The 20399-nt window shown below is 44.1% G+C and overlaps 1 protein-coding gene across 1 annotated transcript in view; it reads left to right on the forward strand.

Annotated features, from left to right (window-relative positions):
• Positions 1-20399, forward strand: part of LOC123992309 (pleckstrin homology-like domain family B member 1) — a 96448-nt gene that overhangs the window by 63420 nt on the left and 12629 nt on the right. Inside the window, 10 exon segments of the mRNA XM_046293467.1 lie at positions 4886-5146; positions 6716-6862; positions 7152-7289; positions 13246-13401; positions 15376-15486; positions 15858-15947; positions 18015-18134; positions 18792-18944; positions 19100-19107; positions 19169-19466. Coding sequence (XP_046149423.1) covers positions 4886-5146; positions 6716-6862; positions 7152-7289; positions 13246-13401; positions 15376-15486; positions 15858-15947; positions 18015-18134; positions 18792-18944; positions 19100-19107; positions 19169-19466 — 1482 coding nt within the window.

Here is a 20399-nt window from a genome sequence, read left to right on the forward strand (position 1 = left end):
ACATGGAATTAGAGATATACTTCTTCTTAACCTCTTGCGCTGAGCCATGCCGGATCCGGTAGCGTAATCATAGCCTCAAGCTCATTACCATAACGCAACGTTAACTATTCATGAAAATCACAAATTAAATGAAATTAATATGCTAACTCTCAAGCTTAGCCTTTTCTTATCAACACTGTCATCTCAGATTTTCAAAATATGCCTTTGAACCATAGAAAATCAATCATTTGTGTAAGAGTATTGATAGCTAGCATACCATTTAGCTTCGAATGTTTTCAATGAGGAGACTCTCAGTTACATAGCAGATGTCTAGTTTTTCCTGAAAGATTCTTTGTGTAGGACAAATCGCTCCGTTTTGTACATCACATTTGGCTACCGAAACAAACCGAAAATTCAGTCACCAAAACGTCGAACTTTTTCCCGAATTAACTCCATAATATCGACCAAAACATGGCAAACGTTGTTTGAATCAATCCTCAAGGTGTTTTGTCACATATCTCTTCATTGATATGCCGTTCGTGGAAGCATGCTTTCGTCTCAGATTCCCATGGAAAAATACCAGCAGCTGACTTTTGCGCACCAATTTCCACGCAGGACACCGTGCGGACACTTGGCAAATGTAGTCTCTTATGGTCAATCTTCCAATGATATGCCTGCAAATACGTCACAATGCTGCAGACCCCTTGGGGAAACGATAGAAAGGGCAGGCTCATTCCTGTCGCATTCACAGCCATATAAGGAGATAATGAAAAACAGAGCCTCAGAAATCCTGTTCATTTCCTGGTTGCAGTTTCATCTTGGTTTTGCCTGAAGCTTCTGTTTTACCGTACTCACAGTGAATATCTTTGCAGTTCTGGAAACGTCAGAGTGTTTTCTTTCCAAAGCTATCGATTCCATGCATAGTCGAGCATCTTTTTGTGACAAAATATTGCGCTTAAAACAGGCACGTCTTTTTATCCAAAAATGAAATACTGCCCCTAGAGTATCAAGAGGTTAATGCAACCGCTCTGTCAGATTTTAAAAAACCTTGCAATCTCAGTACAGCGATCAGACGACAAAGCAGCCAAAACATATCAGCCATATTGTGTAGTCAACATTAGTCAGAAATAGCATTATAAATATTCACTTACCTTTGATGATCTTCATCAGAATGCACTCCCAGGAATCCCAGTTCCACGATAAATGTTTGATTTGTTCGATAAAGTTCATAATTTATGTCCAAATAGCTTCTTTTGTTAGCGTGTTTGGTAAACAAATCCAATCGCGCGTTCAGGTCCAGCCGAACGTCGGACGAAAAGTTCAAAAAGTTATATTACAGCCCATAGAAACTTGTCAAACTAAGTATAGAATCAATCTTTAGGATGTTTTTATCATAAATGTTCAATAATGTTCCAACCGGAGCATTCCTATGTCTGTAGAAAAGCAATAGAACGAGAGCTAACTCTCTCGTGACCGCGCCTCAGAGCCTGTGGCACTATGCCAGACACCCTCTCTCATTCCCCTCTCATTCCCCCCTCCTTCACAGTAGAAGCCTGAAACAACTTCCTAAAGACTGTTGATATCTAGTGGAAGCCTTAGGAAGTGCAACATTTACACTGTATATTGAAATGGCAAACAGTTGAAAAACTACAAACCTTAGATTTCCCACTTCCTGGTTGGATTTTTCTCAGGTTTTCCCCTGCCATATGAGTTCTGTTATACTCACAGACATCAGTCAACCAGTTTTAGAAACTTCAGAGTGTTTTCTACCCAATACTACTAATAATATGCATATATTAGCATATGGGACAGAGTAGCAGGCAGTTTACTCTGGGCACCTTATTCATCCAAGCTACTCAATACTGCCCCCTGTCACCAAGAAGTTAAAACTCTAATAGTTTGCCTAATTTCAGTGTATATGACAAAATAAGATAATATCATGTAGAGAATCATTGTACCATCTTACCCACTGTGAAATATATTTTCCCATTACCAAAAATGTTGTTGTTTCAGCTGTTTGAAGCAGGTGTACCAAACTGAAAGTGAAAGACACATAATTTAACATTTATTTATCTAGGCAAGTTAGTTAACAAATTCTTATCTACAATGGCGGCCTACCCCGGCCAAACTCGGACAACGCTGGGCAAATTGTGCGCCGCCCTATGGGACTCCCAATCACGGTCAGTTGTGATACAGCCTGGAATCAAACCAGGGTCTGTTGTGACACCTCTAGCACTGAGATGCAGTGCCTTAGACCGCTGTGTCACTCGGGATCCCCAAAAAAAACCTACGAATGGGAGGCATAGAAATAGCGCACATTGAACAGATCTAACGCTTCTTAGAGTTGCTTTCAAGTAGAAGAATAGATCTATAACTCACATTTCTATGTTGATTTGGTCAGGTCATCCAAAAAGTTACATATTGACACTTAAGTCTGTGGTGGTCTGGGACTTGAACATAAAAACACCTTAGGCACTGGGAGCTCTGCTCGTAAAACAAAAGAGGGTACTTTGTGCTTATACAAGAGGAATAGAGGTGCTCAAACGGTGCGTCAGAAGGCGAGGTGCTCAAACGGTGCATCAGATGGCGAGATGCTCCACTCTTGAAGGTCTTAAGACACTAGCTCTGCTTGTACGAGGGAAAAAAACGTACTAACAATTTGCTGAAGTTAGCAAAAACCGGGCAACCAGTCACTGAACATAAGATCAGAAAATCACATAATGCAAAGGTTGTGTCTACGCTAATTTGACGCTGTCATGCTGATTCATGTACAGAGAAACACATGGGCATTGCAGAAACAGAAATCAGCCCCTCTTTGAACCTAGACAGACAGACAGGCCTACTGTGTTCAGACAGTCTGTTTGGACACAGTGATTATGTTGACTCTCTGTTAACTTTCTAACAGCATCAAAAAGTAAACATGCTCACAGAGAGGTGGTGGGATTCGAGAGAGCATATAGTATGTTATCCAGATATTCTTTTCAGACCTCTGTTCAAATAGTGTTTTCTTCAAAATATTTAAGCAGCTCTGTCTGGCACCATGGAACCAATGGGATGGTCCCAAAAGTGCAAGGTATTTGAAAAAAAAAAATAATTGAACCCAAGTCTGATTCTCTATAGCCCAGGGCCATGCACTGCCAGCCAGGTCCTGTTACATGATATGAGAGAAAAGCTCCTGGATTTATGCCATACAAACTTTAAAGCCCCATGAATGCCTGCTGTCGGTATGCTCTGTTTCTTAGTAAACTACATTCTTAGCAAACAAAAATGCAGGGAACGAGAACATTTTCTGTTTTTCTCAGCTGTCGGTGTAGTCAGGCCTGCATTTTCTAGACCTAATTCACTAATCAGTGAATCCAGAAAGGGAAGGCATGGTGCCATTTTCAGATGAAAGCCAGTAAGATGTGGGTGTTGTGCATTGCAAATGGAGGCTCCACTGTTGTTGTGCTTTCCCCTCATATATCTAGTGAACATATTGTAGCCCAGGGCTTGTTCTTCTAACCCTCTGTTAAGTGAAGCTGGCTGACTCAGATTACAGGTTAAGGTAATGTAGGGTTTGGTGTGTGGAACCCCAATCAGAGAACCTCACTTACCTAAATCACAGGGAATCACTGTCTGAGTGTGTATCAACAATTCTAGAGCCTACCACCTGAAAACTTTATATGTTTATTTAACTAGGCAAGTCAGTTAAGAACAAATTCTTATTTACAATGACAGCCTAGGAAGAAGGGCAGAATGACAGATTTTTACCTTGTCAGCTCAGGGATTTGAGCTAGCAACCTTTTGGTTACTGGCCCAACACTCTAACCACTAGGCTACCTGCCTCCCCAAGTATCCCTAATTAGGTATAAAACCTAGCTGGTTTTAGACCTGGTGTCAAATCAGACGGAGTAATGTGGTACGGGTGCTATTTCCATGTGATCAAAACATCTCCTTTGTCTGAAAATACCAAACATAACTCATCTGGAAAAAAACGTGTTTTCTAATATTCTTTGTCTGTGTTTATCTGTCTGAGCACTGTATTCTACTGACTGCCTAATAACCTTTTCACAATACTTTAGTCGAGCTGTACTGCGTTGGCCCGGTTACCGGAACGGTGCTGAAAAGAACAATGTAAAAAGAAAATACAAGTCCAAGTCAGCACAGTACAGTTGGTTCGGCACAATAGAGTGAAAAGGAACTCGTGTCTCTGTAAAACCAGAGTCACAGAGCAATGGATTGGCTGCAGGGGCCAGTTGAATTTTAGACGTTAAAGGTCACCTCAGGGTTCACCTGGTGATGAGCAGCAATGGACTGCTGCAGAGGTGGGCCAGTACACCTCTTAGAATGATAGCTGTTTCTACAATCACTGTGTTTGTTGAGACCCCTGAGTAGGACCTCTAGACACTGGCAATGCACTGCCAGCTGTGATACATCTTGTTGTTTCAGGGGTGCACAGGCAGTCTATATGTCTGCTCATTGGGATCAAGACACGGTCGTCAGTATAGTACCTACAGTTAACCTACTAACTTCCTGTGACCCAGTTATAGGCAATGACACAATAACTATGAACACACCAACATCCACAAACATGTCGGTTAAGGGAGTTTTTTTTTGTGTTGTTTGCTAGGAGTGTGATCTGTACTGCGTATAAGACCAGCTTGGTCTGGCCTAGCCATTGCCGGAGCTAGATCTGTCCCTGATAAGACCTGGTTCCTGAGGAAAGATGCCATCACTGGGGGGAGGTGGGGGAGGGTCTAGGGAGGGTTTTGTTTATCTACACCCACCTCCAAATTGCTCATTTCCAGATTGGCATCAGTGGCAGCCACACACAGGAAATGAGATTTGGGGCGAGGGCGAGGAGGAGGACATATTTGCAGCTGAGGCTGGATGTAATCAGATCTTCTATGTTTCTGTCTGTCCACAGGAGAGGCAGAGGCTGGAGACCATCCTGAACCTGTGTGCTGAGTACAACAAGGGCGACGGGCCCTTGGGGGGTGAGGCAGAGGGGAGGATGGGCTTCCCTGGGGGTCTGGGACCGGGGGAGGGGGCGGCCAGGAGACCCTCTATGGACAGCTTGGCAGGGTCCAGCTCGCTGCGTCGTAGCATGGCCCAGAGACAGCAGAGGGAGAGTGACGAGGAGAACCTCAAGGAGGAGTGCAGCAGTACAGAGAGCACCCATCAGGAGGTGAGGACTACACTTCCTCCACAGGCCCTCCACAATGGAGACCGATACCAGGTCAGACGTAGGGCCGTCTATTATCACTTTCATCATTTCTACTAATTACTATGAGAACTACAGGCATGACATACTAGTACTTACTACGAGAACTACAGGCATGGCATACTAGTACTTACGATGAGAACTACAGGCATGACATACTAGTACTTACTATGGGAACTACAGGCATGGTATACTAGTACTTACTATGAGAACTACAGGCATGACATACTAGTACTTACTATGGGAACTACAGGCATGACATACTAGTACTTACTATGAGAACTACAGGCATGACATACTAGTACTTACTATGAGAACTACAGGCATGACATACTAGTACTTACTATGAGAACTACAGGCATGACATACTAGTACTTACTATGAGAACTACAGGCATGACATACTAGTACTTACTATGAGAACTACAGGCATGACATACTAGTACTTACTATGAGAACTACAGGCATGACATACTAGTACTTACTATGAGAACTACAGGCATGACATACTAGTACTTACTATGAGAACTACAGGCATGACATACTAGTACTTACTATGAGAACTACAGGCATGACATACTAGTACTTACTATGAGAACTACAGGCATGACATACTAGTACTTACTATGAGAACTACAGGCATGACATACTAGTACTTACTATGAGAACTACAGGCATGACATACTAGCATGGGCTTGGTATACTAGTACTTACTATGAGAACTACAGGCATGACATACTAGTACTTACTATGAGAACTACAGGCATGGTATACTAGTACTTACTATGAGAACTACAGGCATGACATACTAGTACTTACTATGAGAACTACAGGCTTGGTATACTAGTACTTACTATGAGAACTACAGGCATGGTATACTAGTACTTACTATGAGAACTACAGGCATGACATACTAGTACTTACTATGAGAACTACAGGCATGACATACTAGTACTTACTATGAGAACTACAGGCATGACATACTAGTACTTACTATGAGAACTACAGGCATGACATACTAGTACTTACTATGAGAACTACAGGCATGACATACTAGTACTTACTATGAGAACTACAGGCATGACATACTAGTACTTACTATGAGAACTACAGGCATGACATACTAGTACTTACTATGAGAACTACAGGCATGACATACTAGTACTTACTATGAGAACTACAGGCATGACATACTAGTACTTACTATGAGAACTACAGGCACCTGTTGAAATGACAACAGCATGCAAGAGCTTACTGCATGCATTTAATGTGGAAAATTGCTAGACATAGCCTGACCTTGAATTTTGACACGATTGATGGTTAAACGGACATAGGAGGAAGATCACAACATTTGTTTGCCAAGCGACAGTGTTCAACAAGGAGGCATGTGATGTAAATAGTCCCTCCCTAACCTAATGTGTGTGTCTGTGTGTGCGTGCAACCGACTGAAACCGATAACTACTGCCAATGGGCCATGCTCTTCACACCTATATGTGACAATGTGCCTCCCTCTTCTGTCTCTCTCCCCCTTCAGCATGAAGAGCAGTCTGTTTCTGGCGGCGTGGAGCGGGCAGAGCTGGGTTACCTGGAGGACGAGAGGGTCAGAGTGCTGGCCCGAGTCGACGAGCTCAAATCACGGATTATAGAGCTGGAGCAACAGCTACAGGAGTCCAAGCAGGAGGTAAGAAAGTCCATCAGTTCAATTTCCAGATAGTAGGCTACTTCTAATACTAGAAAGATATGTGGGGAAGCTGAAGGAAACGATATACTGTGTGTGTGTTTGTTTGTGTGTCTGTGAGTGTGTGTGCATTCACATACATTTAGTAACACAAACAAGTAGAAAGTGATTGAATGAGCACTGGGTGGTGTAAAGTGACATGCACCGCTAGGTCTGCTGTCTGTTAGGGAGCTCTGTGATTGGAGCAGGGGGCCAGGGGGGCTCATGTGTGACGGGTGTGTCCCGTTCCCAGGCGGAGATGGAGCGGGCCCTGCTACAGGGGGAGAGGCAGGCGGAACTGGACCAGATGGAGGCAGAGACGGAGATCATCAGACAGCTGCAACACAAGCGCAAGGAGCTGGAGAACACCATCCAGAGGGAGAAAGACAAGGTCGGACCCTGGGGGAAAACACACACACAGTATAATCTCCTGTACACAGTAACCAGTCTTACCACCTGCAGATGACTTTTAGCTCCATTTATAAACCTGTCATTCCAACGTTACTGTGTTGTATTTTAATGGAGAAAACCAACAGACAGACAGACGGTGGGTATGCAGACAGGGAGGTGAGATTTGTGAGATCTCAACATTGTGTTTAAACACCACAGACACAACCCATCCCACCTTTCCTTCCACTGGACTGTCTGTTATAGTTCCTGTTCAGGTGGATGTAACGTTACAGAACGTTCACGTAGAAATATATCCTGTAGAACAATATATACCATTTTCTGACGGATAGAAAAAAAGGATTCATGGCAGTTCTATCCGTGATGTTTCTGCAGCGTTCCGAACGTTTCACATCACTGACTATACATCATGTAAGCCTCAAAGGGACTGAACAGCCTTTTCTGGTCTCTTGACATTCCTTAAAGGCATTGCCAAATCCTGGATGGCTTCCCAAGACCGTATCTAGTTGGTTTTGCCATCCCAAGGTAAATTCACCCAGCCGTAGCAGTCGCTCTTCAACCTCCCCCAGCGAGGAATGCTCCATCCTTCCATCTGTTGTATGCATTGGTGTTTTACCTTAGAAGAGCTTTGGACGATGGCGCTTAGACTTAAGTATGGGTGTTTTTTTGTCTTTATTTTGGTTCTTCATTTTCCTTGGTGGTTTCTCTGTCTCTCTCCTCAGGGATTTTTCTTCTTCTGCAGCTCGGCTCCACTAACCATCCTCCATTAACCTCTAATCCTCTCACTGCTTCACTCAGCAATTTCCTCTCCTCCTTTCCTCCACTGTCAGCCTGAAATCCATGTATGTCATTACCACTTGTCTTTAACGTGTCCCAAATGCTCCCTATTCCCTATACAGTGTACTATTTTTGACCAGGCTATGGGCTATGAAGGGAATAGGGTGCCATTTGGGACGTAGGTGTGAATTGATCTTTTAGGTTTCTACTTCGCTGAAGCTTTCGGGACAGGATGCTAGTGGGTATGAGTGGCTGGCCACTAAAAGTATATCTGTGGGAATCCTTTTAGGACTATTGTATAGGCTACATTGCCCACCAAATACAATAGTTCATAACATTACAGAGGGCCTCTATCTGATGGCTTTACACAACTGTATGTTGTTTTCACCTAGTCATGTCACTCCACTGATGTAGGCTTTATGTTGACACTTAAACTGAGAAACTGAAAGGGGTCATTTTCTTGTCTTTCCTTCTGAAGGCTTCTGAAAAATCTTGTTATTTGTATATTGCTGACCATTTCGGAGAGTCTCTCTCTCGCTCTCACTTCCTGTGTTCAAGTTAGAACCTTGAGACCCTGTCGGTCTGTCTCAGCTAAAACTACAAATCAAAACAAAAGCTTAAACTAGAAAAACTACCTGTATTGTCCTCTTCTCTACTGTTATTGCCATTGGTCACAGACAGAGGTGGAGCCAGAGCAGGGAGGCAGTTAGGCAGATTGGAGAAAAGGAGTGCCACTCAAACTCCAAAGCACCGCCCACACCCCTCTCCCACCATATGACTTTAGATAATGCTGTAATGCTAAAAAGGTTCTTGGTCTGCAGAACGTTTCCCTCTCTCTCGTGCATGGTTTACTCTACTCTACTGGTTGTACAGTGGTGGCCCTCTAGAGGTAGTTTACCAGGCGCTTTCACTACAATCAGACCCAGGCTCTAACTCTCTCCTTATTACACACATCCTCTCCTCTTCTTCAAAACATATTGGAGGAAAATATCCAGGGTTTTTCCCCTTTGACCTTTCATTGCGTTTCGAAGGAGACGAGGAGAGCCGACGCGGGGAATTGAGGAGGGCCTATTGCGAAAGAGCTCCATACTGTACCAGGGAAAGCTTTTATTCCCTCCGGGGGTTTTGATATCACAGCCTGGGTGCCAGTAGGGCCGTAGTGCAGAGCACTAGTTACCCATGGTGCCAGTAGGGCAGTAGTGCAGAGCACTAGTTACCCATGGTGCCAGTAGGGCAGTAGTGCAGAGCACTAGTTACCCATGGTGCCAGTAGGGCAGTAGTGCAGAGCACTAGTTACCCATGGTGCCAGTAGGGCAGTAGTGCAGAGCACTAGTTATCCATGCTTACACCGCCTGCACTCACATGCTGCAATAACAACAAAGATCTGTTGTTATTGATCGTTCCGTAAGCTTTTAACCAGATGCCCAGAGGATACCCAACCCTGCTACCCTTGACCTTCTGTAATTCATGCTTTAGCAGTGGGCCTTACTATAATCTACTGTTTTGCCTAATTTGGTATGAGCGAAACCCACAAAGTGATTGATATTTTCTGCTGTTTTATAATACAACTGTTTTAAAAACATTTCAAACACAATGGTAGTCAACCATGATAACTAAAGCAACACACTAATAACGATATGCTGCTCATGGTTAATTTTGGGAAGCCCGAAGAAGCATGAATGTGACTTCTGATCATTCTAGCATGCCTACACATCCGGTTCAAAACTAACTGGACTGACCTAAAGTATTAATACCAAAGTCACATGAAAATCTGGATAGGCCAACTATTATTATTATTATTTAATAAAAAATTGAAGCCACATGATAAAGAGAGGCACCACTCAAAGTAGAGCACTGTGACGTGAAAAAACAACCACAGCTTAGCCAAAACAGAAACTATTTAATGTTTGATCAAATAGCAAAATCTCCCATTCCATCGCAGACCAGTGTTATCATGAGCATCGAACCCTGCAGCTTGGAAATGTCTGTGAACAAGAAGTCTGTTCAGACCTGTTTGAGGCCTGGGTCGTGTTCATTAGGCACCGAAAGGGGAAAAAACTGACTTAAACAAGGAGAATGTACCTGGACTTGTCCAATAAGAAACGGACATTTTTGCTTTCCATTGCAATTTTTTTTTTATGTTTTCAGTGTTGTGCCCTGCAGTCCAGCACTTTTAAAGTTAGTCACTGGGGATTGAATTCACAGTTGTGAATTCAATCCACTGTTGTGACCTCTAACATCGGAAGCTTTTTGCATGGCGTGGATTTGAGCAAGTGTTTTTTTTTTGCTTTCTCTCTCTGTTGTCCCCCCCCCCTTCCCCTCCTCCCTCCCACCCGGACGGTGTGTTCTCTTTCTAGGAGAGGGCAAATGTTGACGCAGAGCGCCGAGCCCTGGCGAGCCTCCAGGAGGGCTACAGTGAGCTGAAGAACCAGCTTCATAACTGCCCCGAGTCACTGAGGGAGCAGTTACACGAACAGCTCAAAAGGGTCAGTCGTCAATCTACCACCAAGACCATCACCCCCAACCATCCCTGAGACCCAGAGACAGGCAGTGTCCCCCCAGCCCTTGTACCCCTCCACACACCCACCCATTTCCTCCACCCTCGTCTCTGAGCTACACCAATCCAACATTTTGAAGGGAAATTCCAGCAGAGCCACATCACAATTAGCGTATACTTACCTCCAGATTGTTGAAGTACCCAGTAAGAGAATAGCATTTTCAGGAAAAGCTGAAGTGGTGTACTGACGGATTTACAAGTGTAATGTCTACTGATCTCCTGGATAAAGTGATTTACAAGTGTAAAATCTACTGATCTCCTGGATAAAGTGATTTACAAGTGTAATATCTACTGATCTCCTGGATAAAGTGATTTACAAGTGTAATATCTACTGATCTCCTGGATAAAGTGATTTACAAGTGTAATATCTACTGATCTTCTGGATAAAGTGATTTACAAGTGTAATATCTACTGATATCCTGGATAAAGTGATTTACAAGTGTAATATCTACTGATCTCCTGGATAAAGTGCATAGAAGGCTGCACTTGACGGCCAAAGAAACGGAATTGGAATTCAAATTCTATGATGAACACTGAAAAATGTTCCTAACATCCAAGAAGATGGCATACAGATCTAGGGTAGGTTTCCTGGACACAGATTAATCCTAGACCAGGACTAGAAAGTATGCTCAATGGAGATTCTACATGGACTAGACTAGGCTTAATCTGTGTCTGGGAAACCTGCCTGTAATGTTTATGCCAGATGCCGGTCGGTGATTACTGCATAGTATGCAAAACACTATCTTGGTATCATAAGACCTGGTGCATACCTCTTCAGATACTGTTACTGGGACCTTTAACCCTTTAGCCGGGACCTGTTGCACTCTGCACGTATGAAAATCCTGTCTTATGCCCTTCGCCTATGTGCTAATGCCACAAGCTGCTGGAATTTCCCCTCTCCTCTCTCCGCCACAACGATGTGCTATGCCTCTGAGCAATCAGAAGGAGTGTCAATATGGCTCCTGATGACTTTGGGGCGAGGTGCTGCATTGTGGTGATTTCTGGGCCGTATGTGCGTCGCAGGCGTTTCACACAGAGGTGTGTGTGCTGTCTGTCTGGTTGATACAGTCTCTGCATCTGGAAGCATCCCTCCCTCTCTTCTTGATTAGTGATGGCTTATGACCCCTTAATAACTGCTTACTAATCTATTCATGTAGACACTTTCCACTCCCTGTCCTACTCTCTTTTCATGTCTTTCCTCTAAATGGAAATGGGTCTGTTTTGTGTCTGAATAATGTTTTATATCGTCAGCTCTCTGAAAAGTCAGTCCATAGAAAATGTATTTTACATTTTGTCAGGCAGTGCAACTGTTTATCAGCCAATTACATTTTGCACGTTAGCTCTATTCACTTTGCTGTCCTATCCACGTAAAGTAGCATGACATATTGGCTGACTGACTTGACATGAGAACAATTGCTATACAATTTCCCTTCGTTACAGGACAGAAAGCAGATATAATACATTTTGTATACTTCTACATTTGCAAATGCTGCCTTGTACGTCTCATTGGGTCATGTTCATTAGGCACCGAATGGAGGAAAATGAACTGAAACGGGGGGGGGGTCCACCTGGACAAAAATAAACAAAACATTTTCCGTTGCGTACACTGATGAACACGACCCTGATTTGCTGTAGACATGCTTCAGAAGTGCGACAGAGGCTCTTGAGTGGCCTGCTCTCCAAACACAGAGGGCCTGAAGATGTCAGTGTTGACATGAGCCTTCACTCGTCAGTAACGCTCCGTTGAACTGACAGCAAGGGCAGGCCCTTGTCTTTCCCGCTGCCAAGTCCTCACATCTCTGTGTGGGTTTCTTCGGTTTATGGTAAAGGATCAAGGCATTCAGTTGGGTTCTCACATGCAAGTCAGCTATAAAATTCAGTATAGAAGATAGTACTGTATAAGTACTTTAGTATTACTACAGTAAAAGCACAGTATTACCTTTTGTAACATATAGATAGTGCAGCAGAGAAGACCGCTTGTCACGATTCAATCAACCTACTGGGCTATAAAATCTTTCAACCAATGAGATTCGCAATGAGGCAGTTTCCTCCAGATATGCATGTAATATTGATTGTTGTTGCTGACATTTTCATAATGTTATGGTGCTTCTCCATTGGTGGCATAGTTAGGAACCTAGGATACAATGAAGAGAGAGTCTAATGGCAAAGTTAACCCAAGTAACATAATGTTCAAATCTATCAAAGCATGATCAACGTATTCATAGTGTTAAACAGAACTCCACCAATCGTTAGATAGAACCTCCATGCAGTTTACTCTGGACTTGAAGCACATTCATTCCATGGCCTATCACCCCTGGTTGTGCTGGCTTGGCTTGGGCCTTGACCGCCGTGGCTGAGAAGCATGGTCATTGGAGAGTGTCAAGGGGGCGGTGGGGGTTGGCCTGACCCTGTGGTGACCTTGTGGGGTGTGGTGGGGCTGTCTGTCTCTTGGGGTTGGTAGTTGTGCTTTCTATGATGAATGTGTGAACAGGCAGGCCAAATACAGCCCGGCTCGGCTCAGCAGTGTGAAAACTGTATATTATAGGAGGCTGAGGCCTGGTGTGGTTGTGACCCATTGTGATGGGCTCTGTGTGGGGTTCAACAGGAGGGCGAGACCCTGGAGTCAGAGACAAAACAGTTTGAGGACCTGGAGTTCCAGCAGCTGGAGAGAGAAAGCAGCCTGGAGGAGGAGAGGGAGACCATCAGCCAGCAGCTGCTGCAGGAGAGGGCCGAGTACCACACCAGCGTGGCCAAGAGGAAGGTAATGGACTGGACCACAATGGCTGCTCCTATCAATTCTGGCAACCCTTCATCATATATGGAGCTGTGAATATGAATGTCTGTCAGAGAAACTGGCTAATTTCTGATGATTGCCAAGTGCCTTTACAGGTTGAGTGTAAATAGTATGATTATTCACATCAAGAATGGTGTTGGTGGGGATACCTGACAAAGACATGATACATGATCACTGCTTTGTTTTGAGTGTAGTGTACACTCCCATTCAAAAGTTTGGGCTCACTTAGAAATATCCTTGTTTTCCATGAAAACATACATGAAATGAGTTGCAAAATGAATAGGAAATATAGTCAAGACGTTGACAAGGTTATAAACCTTTTTTGTTGTCAAAGTATCCTCCATTTGCAGATCTTTGGCATTCTAGTTGTCAATTTGTTGAGGTAATCTGAAGAGATTTCACCCCATGCTTCCTGAAGCACCTCCCACAAGTTGGATTGGCTTGATGGGCACCTCTTACTGGGGCGGCAGCGTAGCCTGGTTGTTAGAGCGTTGGACTAGTAACCGGAAGGTTGTGAGTTCAAACCCCTGAGCTGACAAGGTACAGATCTGTTGTTCTGCCCCTGAACAGGCAGTTAACCCACTGTTCCCAGGTCGTCATTGAAAATAAGAATCTGATCTTAACTGACTTGCCTGGTTAAATAAAGGTAAAATTAAATTAAATTACGTACCATACGGTCAAGCTGCTCCCTCAATAGGGTTGAGATCCGGTGACTGTGCTGGCCACTCCATTAAAGACAGAATATCAGCTGACTGCTTCTTCCCTAAATAGTTATTGCATAGTTTGGAGCTGTGCTTTGGGTCATTGTCTTGTAGGAGGAAATTGGCTCCAATTAAGCGCCATCCACAGGGTATGGCATGGAATTGCAAAATGGAGTGATAGCCTTCATTCTTTAAAATCCCTTTTACCCTGTACAAATCTCCCACTTCACCACCACCAAAGCACCCCTAGACCATCACATTGCCACCACCATACTTGACAAATGGCGTCAAGCACTCCTCCAGCATCTTTTCAGTTTTTTCTGCGCCTCACCAATGTTCTTCTTTGTGATCCGAACACCTCCAACTTAGATTTGTCTGTCCATAACACTTTTCTGTGTCTGCATTCTTTTGCCCATCTTAATATTTTATTTTTATTGGCCAGTCTGAGATATGGCTTTTTCTTTGCAACTCGGAGTCGCCTCTTCACTGTTGACATTGAAACTGATGTTTTGCGGGTACTATTTAATTAAGATGCCAGTTGAGGACTTGTGAGGCGTCTGTTTCTCAAACTAGACAATCTAATGCACTTGTCCTCTTGCTCAGTTGTGCACCGGGGCCTCCCACTCCTCTTTCTATTCTGGTTAGAGACCGTTTGAGCTGTTCTGTGAAGGGAGTAGTACACATCGTTGTACGAGATGGAATAGCCTTCATTTCTCAGAACAAGAATAGACTGACGAGTTTCAGAAGAAAGTTATTTGTTTCTGGCCATTTTGAGCCTGTAATCGAACCCACAAATGCTGACGCTCCAGATACTCAACTAGTCGAAAGAAGGCCAGTTGTATTGCTTCTTTAATCAGAACAACAGTTTTCAGCTGTGCTAACATAATTGCAAAAGGGTTTTCTAATGATCAATTGGCCTTTTGAAATGATCAACTTGGATTAGCTAATACAACGTGCCACTGGAACACAGGAGTGATGGTTGCTGATAATGGGCCTCTGTACGCCTATGTAGATATTCCATAAAAAATGTGCAGTTTCCAGCTACAATAGACATTTACAACATTAACAATGTCTACACTGTATTTCTGATCAATTTGATGTTATTTTAATGGACAAAAACAAGGACATTTCTAAGTGAACCCAAACTTTTGAATGGTAGTGTATATTTTCTCAATTTAAAGTTATCTTGTTGAGTACCCCTTTAATTCATCAATAACTCTTTAAACATGTTTTCTTCCAGGACAAGGTGGCAGCTCTGGAAGGCCAGGCCAGTCAGCTGGGACAGCAGGCGTCTCAGGAGTGTGACAAGCTGGCTAAGGACAGGAACCTTACCCTGCAGATGCTCCATAAGGTAACAGTACAATACAGCCTATATCTGGCCCAGCAGCTACTACAATCAACCCCTTTGAAAATGAATATAATTAGAATCTAATCATTATCACTCTCTGGTCTTGCTTGACAATGTGAGAATTGCACACAAAGTCATCACCAAATTAAGGGCATTGTTCCATGCCAGCCGCCTCAGATTAAGTCTATTAACTAAGAGCTTGTTGGCGTTTTTCCCCATTTGTCGACGTTTCACTTTCAATCTCGGCGTATGTGCTGCCTTGTCCCCAGCTTTTCTGCAAGTGGTGTATTTTTTTTATTTGGTGAAGAAACTATGGCAATCCATAGTCAGGACAGAGTCCGATACTTATCTGTTCTGGTGTCTCTGTGTTCTAGGAGAAAGAGAGACTATCGGCCCTGGAGAAGAGGTACCTCAGCCTTACTGGAGGAAGGACTTTCCCTAAGAGTTCCAGCACCATGAAAGAGGTGAGGGGGGTTTATCTTACGGCCTTTCAGGGGTCACACCGCCAAGGACAGTTATCTACCATGACCCAGATATATGAACGGTCCTCCGCTCTGCTCACTTGTCTAAAGCCACACTCCTTAATTTGTGTATACTGGCAAAGACTAACAAAGACCACCACTAAAGATGTTAACAATGGTGCAAATGGCCTCCATTACATTTTCACATGCAAATAGTAGGCTTAGGATACTGGATTTCTATGATACATCTGTTGTTCTCAATGAATTATTTCAAGTTACACAATTAGACTGTGGCTTTAAGGGGAATTTGTTGGTTTTCATAGTTGAGATGGTAGAATGTTTGACTGGTGAATAGAACTTGGTATCTCTCTGTTCCTACATGCGGTGTAGGTCTAGTGTGTGCTTGTTCTACCACTGGCGTGCCAGAGTAACCATTTATTTACTGTGTTTAACATGATGTGGTGTCCGCTTGTGAAGTATGGCCCTAATTGCATTGCGTTCGGATAGTTAGATGCAGCTGATCACATCAGTAAGACCGGTTCCATCTGATCATTCAGATCCGGCTGACATATTTTTGGGGATTGGAAACATCTGCACTTTTATGATGGATTGTACATATCTCAACTCAGGCCAGCGAGATACTGAATCCGTGGGCTGTGTGGTTTAGTCTGAAAACATGAACCGATTAGTCTGGTCCTATCAAACCTGCATTCTTATGCATTTAGACCACGTTCATTACATGAGATGGATCCGTTTCATTGTTGAATTGGATATTAAACAATGATATTCATTTAGACCACTGTAAACTAGACCTATTAAACTGAATATAACCCATACAAGGGCACTCAATGTGCAGTAACACCTATGTTTGACCCTTTTGTGATTGACAGTTTTTACCCCAATACTGTATTGACACTTGTGTAGTTTAGAGGGACATAAACAGTAACTGTACACTACAGCAACTGGAGCTGAGACCAGTGTCCCTGACTGTCCCTGTTGAAACAGGAAGTGCTCCATATCAGCGAGATTGACCTGTTAGAGGACTCCCACTCCCAGCATCCTCTCTGCCGACCCGCTGCTTTCTTTTTAAGCTCCTCCTTTCAGTTATACCCAGGGGGCAGCCCGACAGAGGTAACCAGACTAACTGTCAGTGCAACTGTTCCTGCATGACACCTGAGCTCACTCACTGTAACCCCCCTATGCACAGTGTGTCTTTGTCCAACACTTAAAGGCCCACTCTGTGATATTTACAGCTTTATAGGAAACCAAGGTGCGAGGTTGCCATTTTGTTGTTGTTTTTTAATTAAGGAGTGGGCCTTTAAGAGGTCTGCGTGAGTTATGTCTTGTTACCCCCAATGACTCCCAGCAAATTGCACCCCGCCCCCCATATGTAGCTTAAAAACACATTTGGTCATCCTGTGAGGCCCTTGAAGTACAGTACTGATTGGAATGTCGTCATTGTTTGTCTTTATGAAATACTTGGTCTGCTGGATTAACTGTTGCCATTTTAATTGATGTGTCTCTTCAACTTTTAGAATGGGCAAAAGCATAAACAACTCATGCTACAACTGGGGTGTGAGGATGCTGTGTTTGTGTGTCGGTTTAGCCAGAGGCTCACATGCATGGTGCTTTGTCTCTCATTGAAGTGTACTATTCTGTTTGGTTTGTGTACACTTCTCTCAATTAGCGTTTTGCTATCCTTTGAAGATGGCGAGAGCTTGTTGACGTCACTGTTATTCTATTCTTTCGCAGCGTGTTTGCAGTTCTCCAGCCCGATGTGAGGCTTGGGGAATTGTGGGAAATTACAGGGTAGAGAGATGCTGTGCTCCTTATGTATTCCGTTCATGTCGTTGTTCATGTTTTTCACACATATGTGTTTTATGTTTTAAAAACAAAAGATAAAGCAGCAGCTTGTCTCAGGTGGTTGTAAAGTGTACGTATATTATATGCCTGTGTGTGAAATGGGTGCACATCCGTGTGTGTATGAGTATGCATATTATGAAAAGGACGTGTCATGGACTGAGCTCATGGCCTCTTGTCCTGTTTGGTTTGCGTTGCGTTGGCTCTCAGGAGTACATGAAGCTCTCGGATGTCTATAGGATGTATGGGAGAGATTGCCATGACACCCAACTCACCACTACTGCTCAGCACGGCCTCTCGCTCATCCTAGACACAGCTGCCCCCTGCGAGGTACCACTGCTCTCTCTTTCTATCACTCTCTCCATCACTTCCTACCTCTCTCTCTCTCCCTGTCTCTGTCTCACTCTATCCTCTCCTTATCACTCCATCTTTTCATTCTTTACCTGTTGCTCTTCTCTAGCTGTCCTCTTGTAGGTAGCTTACTGTACTTACATACTGCTGTATTGGCTTTCTGCTAGATGGCCCTGTCCTTGTTATAATCAGCTCAACTAACCTCTGCATTACTGATTTGAGAATGAGAATTTTGAGGATAATGGTACCAGACCTGGATGAAATGCTGTACATATGTCATATACATTCAAATACTTGCCAGTATATTTTAGGTGAGCTTGATTTAGCTTGGAGCTTGCACTTTTGGTACTGTTTCATTGGTTCCATTGTACCAGGCAAACTGAATCAAGCACAGCTCAAGTATTTGACATACTGTATGTATTTGACCCAGGTCTGGATGGTACAATGGGTTGATATTATTGAAAGACTATCCATATGAGAGTCAGGTTTACTGACATGTATTTCACATGCTGTCCTTGTAGCTTCTGTTTTCCTCCCTGTTGACGTGTGTCCTTCTCTGCCTGTGTTTCTCTATCTTTCCCTGTTTGCCCTTTGACATCCTGTCTGCCTGTTTATATGTGGCTCCCTGAATGAAAGGAGTATTTGACTGTGGGCCAGTTAACTCAGATCTTTGGGATGCCGAAGGTCGAGTCCTCCCCTACCTCTCCTCTCCGGCCCCTCCAGTCAGGAGCGGGAGACCCTGCCTTCTCCTGCCTCTCCGTTCCTCACGGTTCCTCCCCCTCTCTCTCTGTTGAGGTGTGTGTCTGGTCTCTCTCTCTCTATTCCTTCTCACCCATCTCTCCTCCACCTCTCGTTTCTGTGAAGATGCCCAAATGACTCCTCTATCCCTGTGGACAAAGCTAGTTGAAATGACATTCATTTCAACAGGTTTTTTCCGTTGAGAGACCTATTTGTCAGCATTTGCTGATGTTTCAAGAAGATGAGAATTAACATTAAAAAAACATAACATTTAGAAAACTACCAGATCCTCTTATTTGCTCATTAATGCTTTGTTTTCTTATTTCTCTTCCTCCTCCACTCCCTTGCTCTGTCCATCCTGTCCTTTGCCTCTCTGCTGTCCATCCTGTCATTTGCCTCTCTTACTGTGGACTCTTCACTGCGGCCCTCCAGTACCAGCCTGAGCGCAGTAGGCCTCAAATCCCCACTCTCGATTTAGAGCAGTGGTACCAGGAGGTGATGGCTGCTGGGGTGAGCAGCCATCTCTGCCCCCCTCTCCCAGCTAAATCTCTCTCCCCTCGCAGGCCTATGCAGGTAATTCTCAGAGGTGCTGCCTTCTCCTCCTCTTTTCTATTCCTCCCCATGTTTTACTCTTCCATTGATTCTGTTCTGTCTTCATGTTCTCACTTCAGATGAAAATGCCTTTTCAAGTGCAGTGTGCTCTGTTGATTGAGCTAATTGTTCATCGATGTCACGGCTGTTGAAAGGAGAGGACCAAGGTGCAGCGTGGTCTGCGTACATTTTCTCTTTATTTGAAAAAAGACGGCGAAAAAAAAAACACTACAAAAACAAACCGTGAAGCTCAAAGGCTATGTGCCCTAAACAAAGTCAACTTCCCACAAAGACAGGTGGAAAAGGGGCTACCTAAGTATTGTTCTCAATCAGAGACAACGATAGACAGCTGTCCCTGATTGAGAACCCTACCCTGCCAAAACATAGAAATACAAATACTAGAGTATAGAATACCCACCCCAACTCACACCCTGACCAAACCAAAAATAGATACATAAATAGGATCTCTAAGGTCAGGGCGTGACAGTACCCCCAAAGGTGCGGACTCCGGCCGTAAAAACCTAAACCTATATGGGAGGGTCTGGGTGGGCATCTATCCATGGTGGCGGCTCAGGAGGGAGGAGACGTATGGGCAGCCTGGTACGTTGAGCTGCCACAGGACTCACCAGGCTGGAGAGACATACAGGAGGCCCTGTCCTAGGCAGAGGCACCGGATACACTAGGCCGTGGAGGCGCACTGGAGGTCTTGAGCGTAGAGCCTGCACAACCCGTCCTGGCTGGATGGTTATTTTCGCCCTGCAGATGCGGGGCGCAGGCACAGGACGCACTGGGCTGTGCAGACGCACCGGAGACATAGTGCGTAACCGTAAGGCTATCCAGAGGGTAGTGAGGTCTGCACACTACCCCTCTTGCGGTAATTGAATAGCCTTCTTTTTACAGAAGGCGAATGCCAAA

The sequence above is a fragment of the Oncorhynchus gorbuscha genome, linkage group LG13 (assembly GCF_021184085.1).
Source record: "Oncorhynchus gorbuscha isolate QuinsamMale2020 ecotype Even-year linkage group LG13, OgorEven_v1.0, whole genome shotgun sequence".
NCBI lineage: Eukaryota > Metazoa > Chordata > Actinopteri > Salmoniformes > Salmonidae > Oncorhynchus > Oncorhynchus gorbuscha.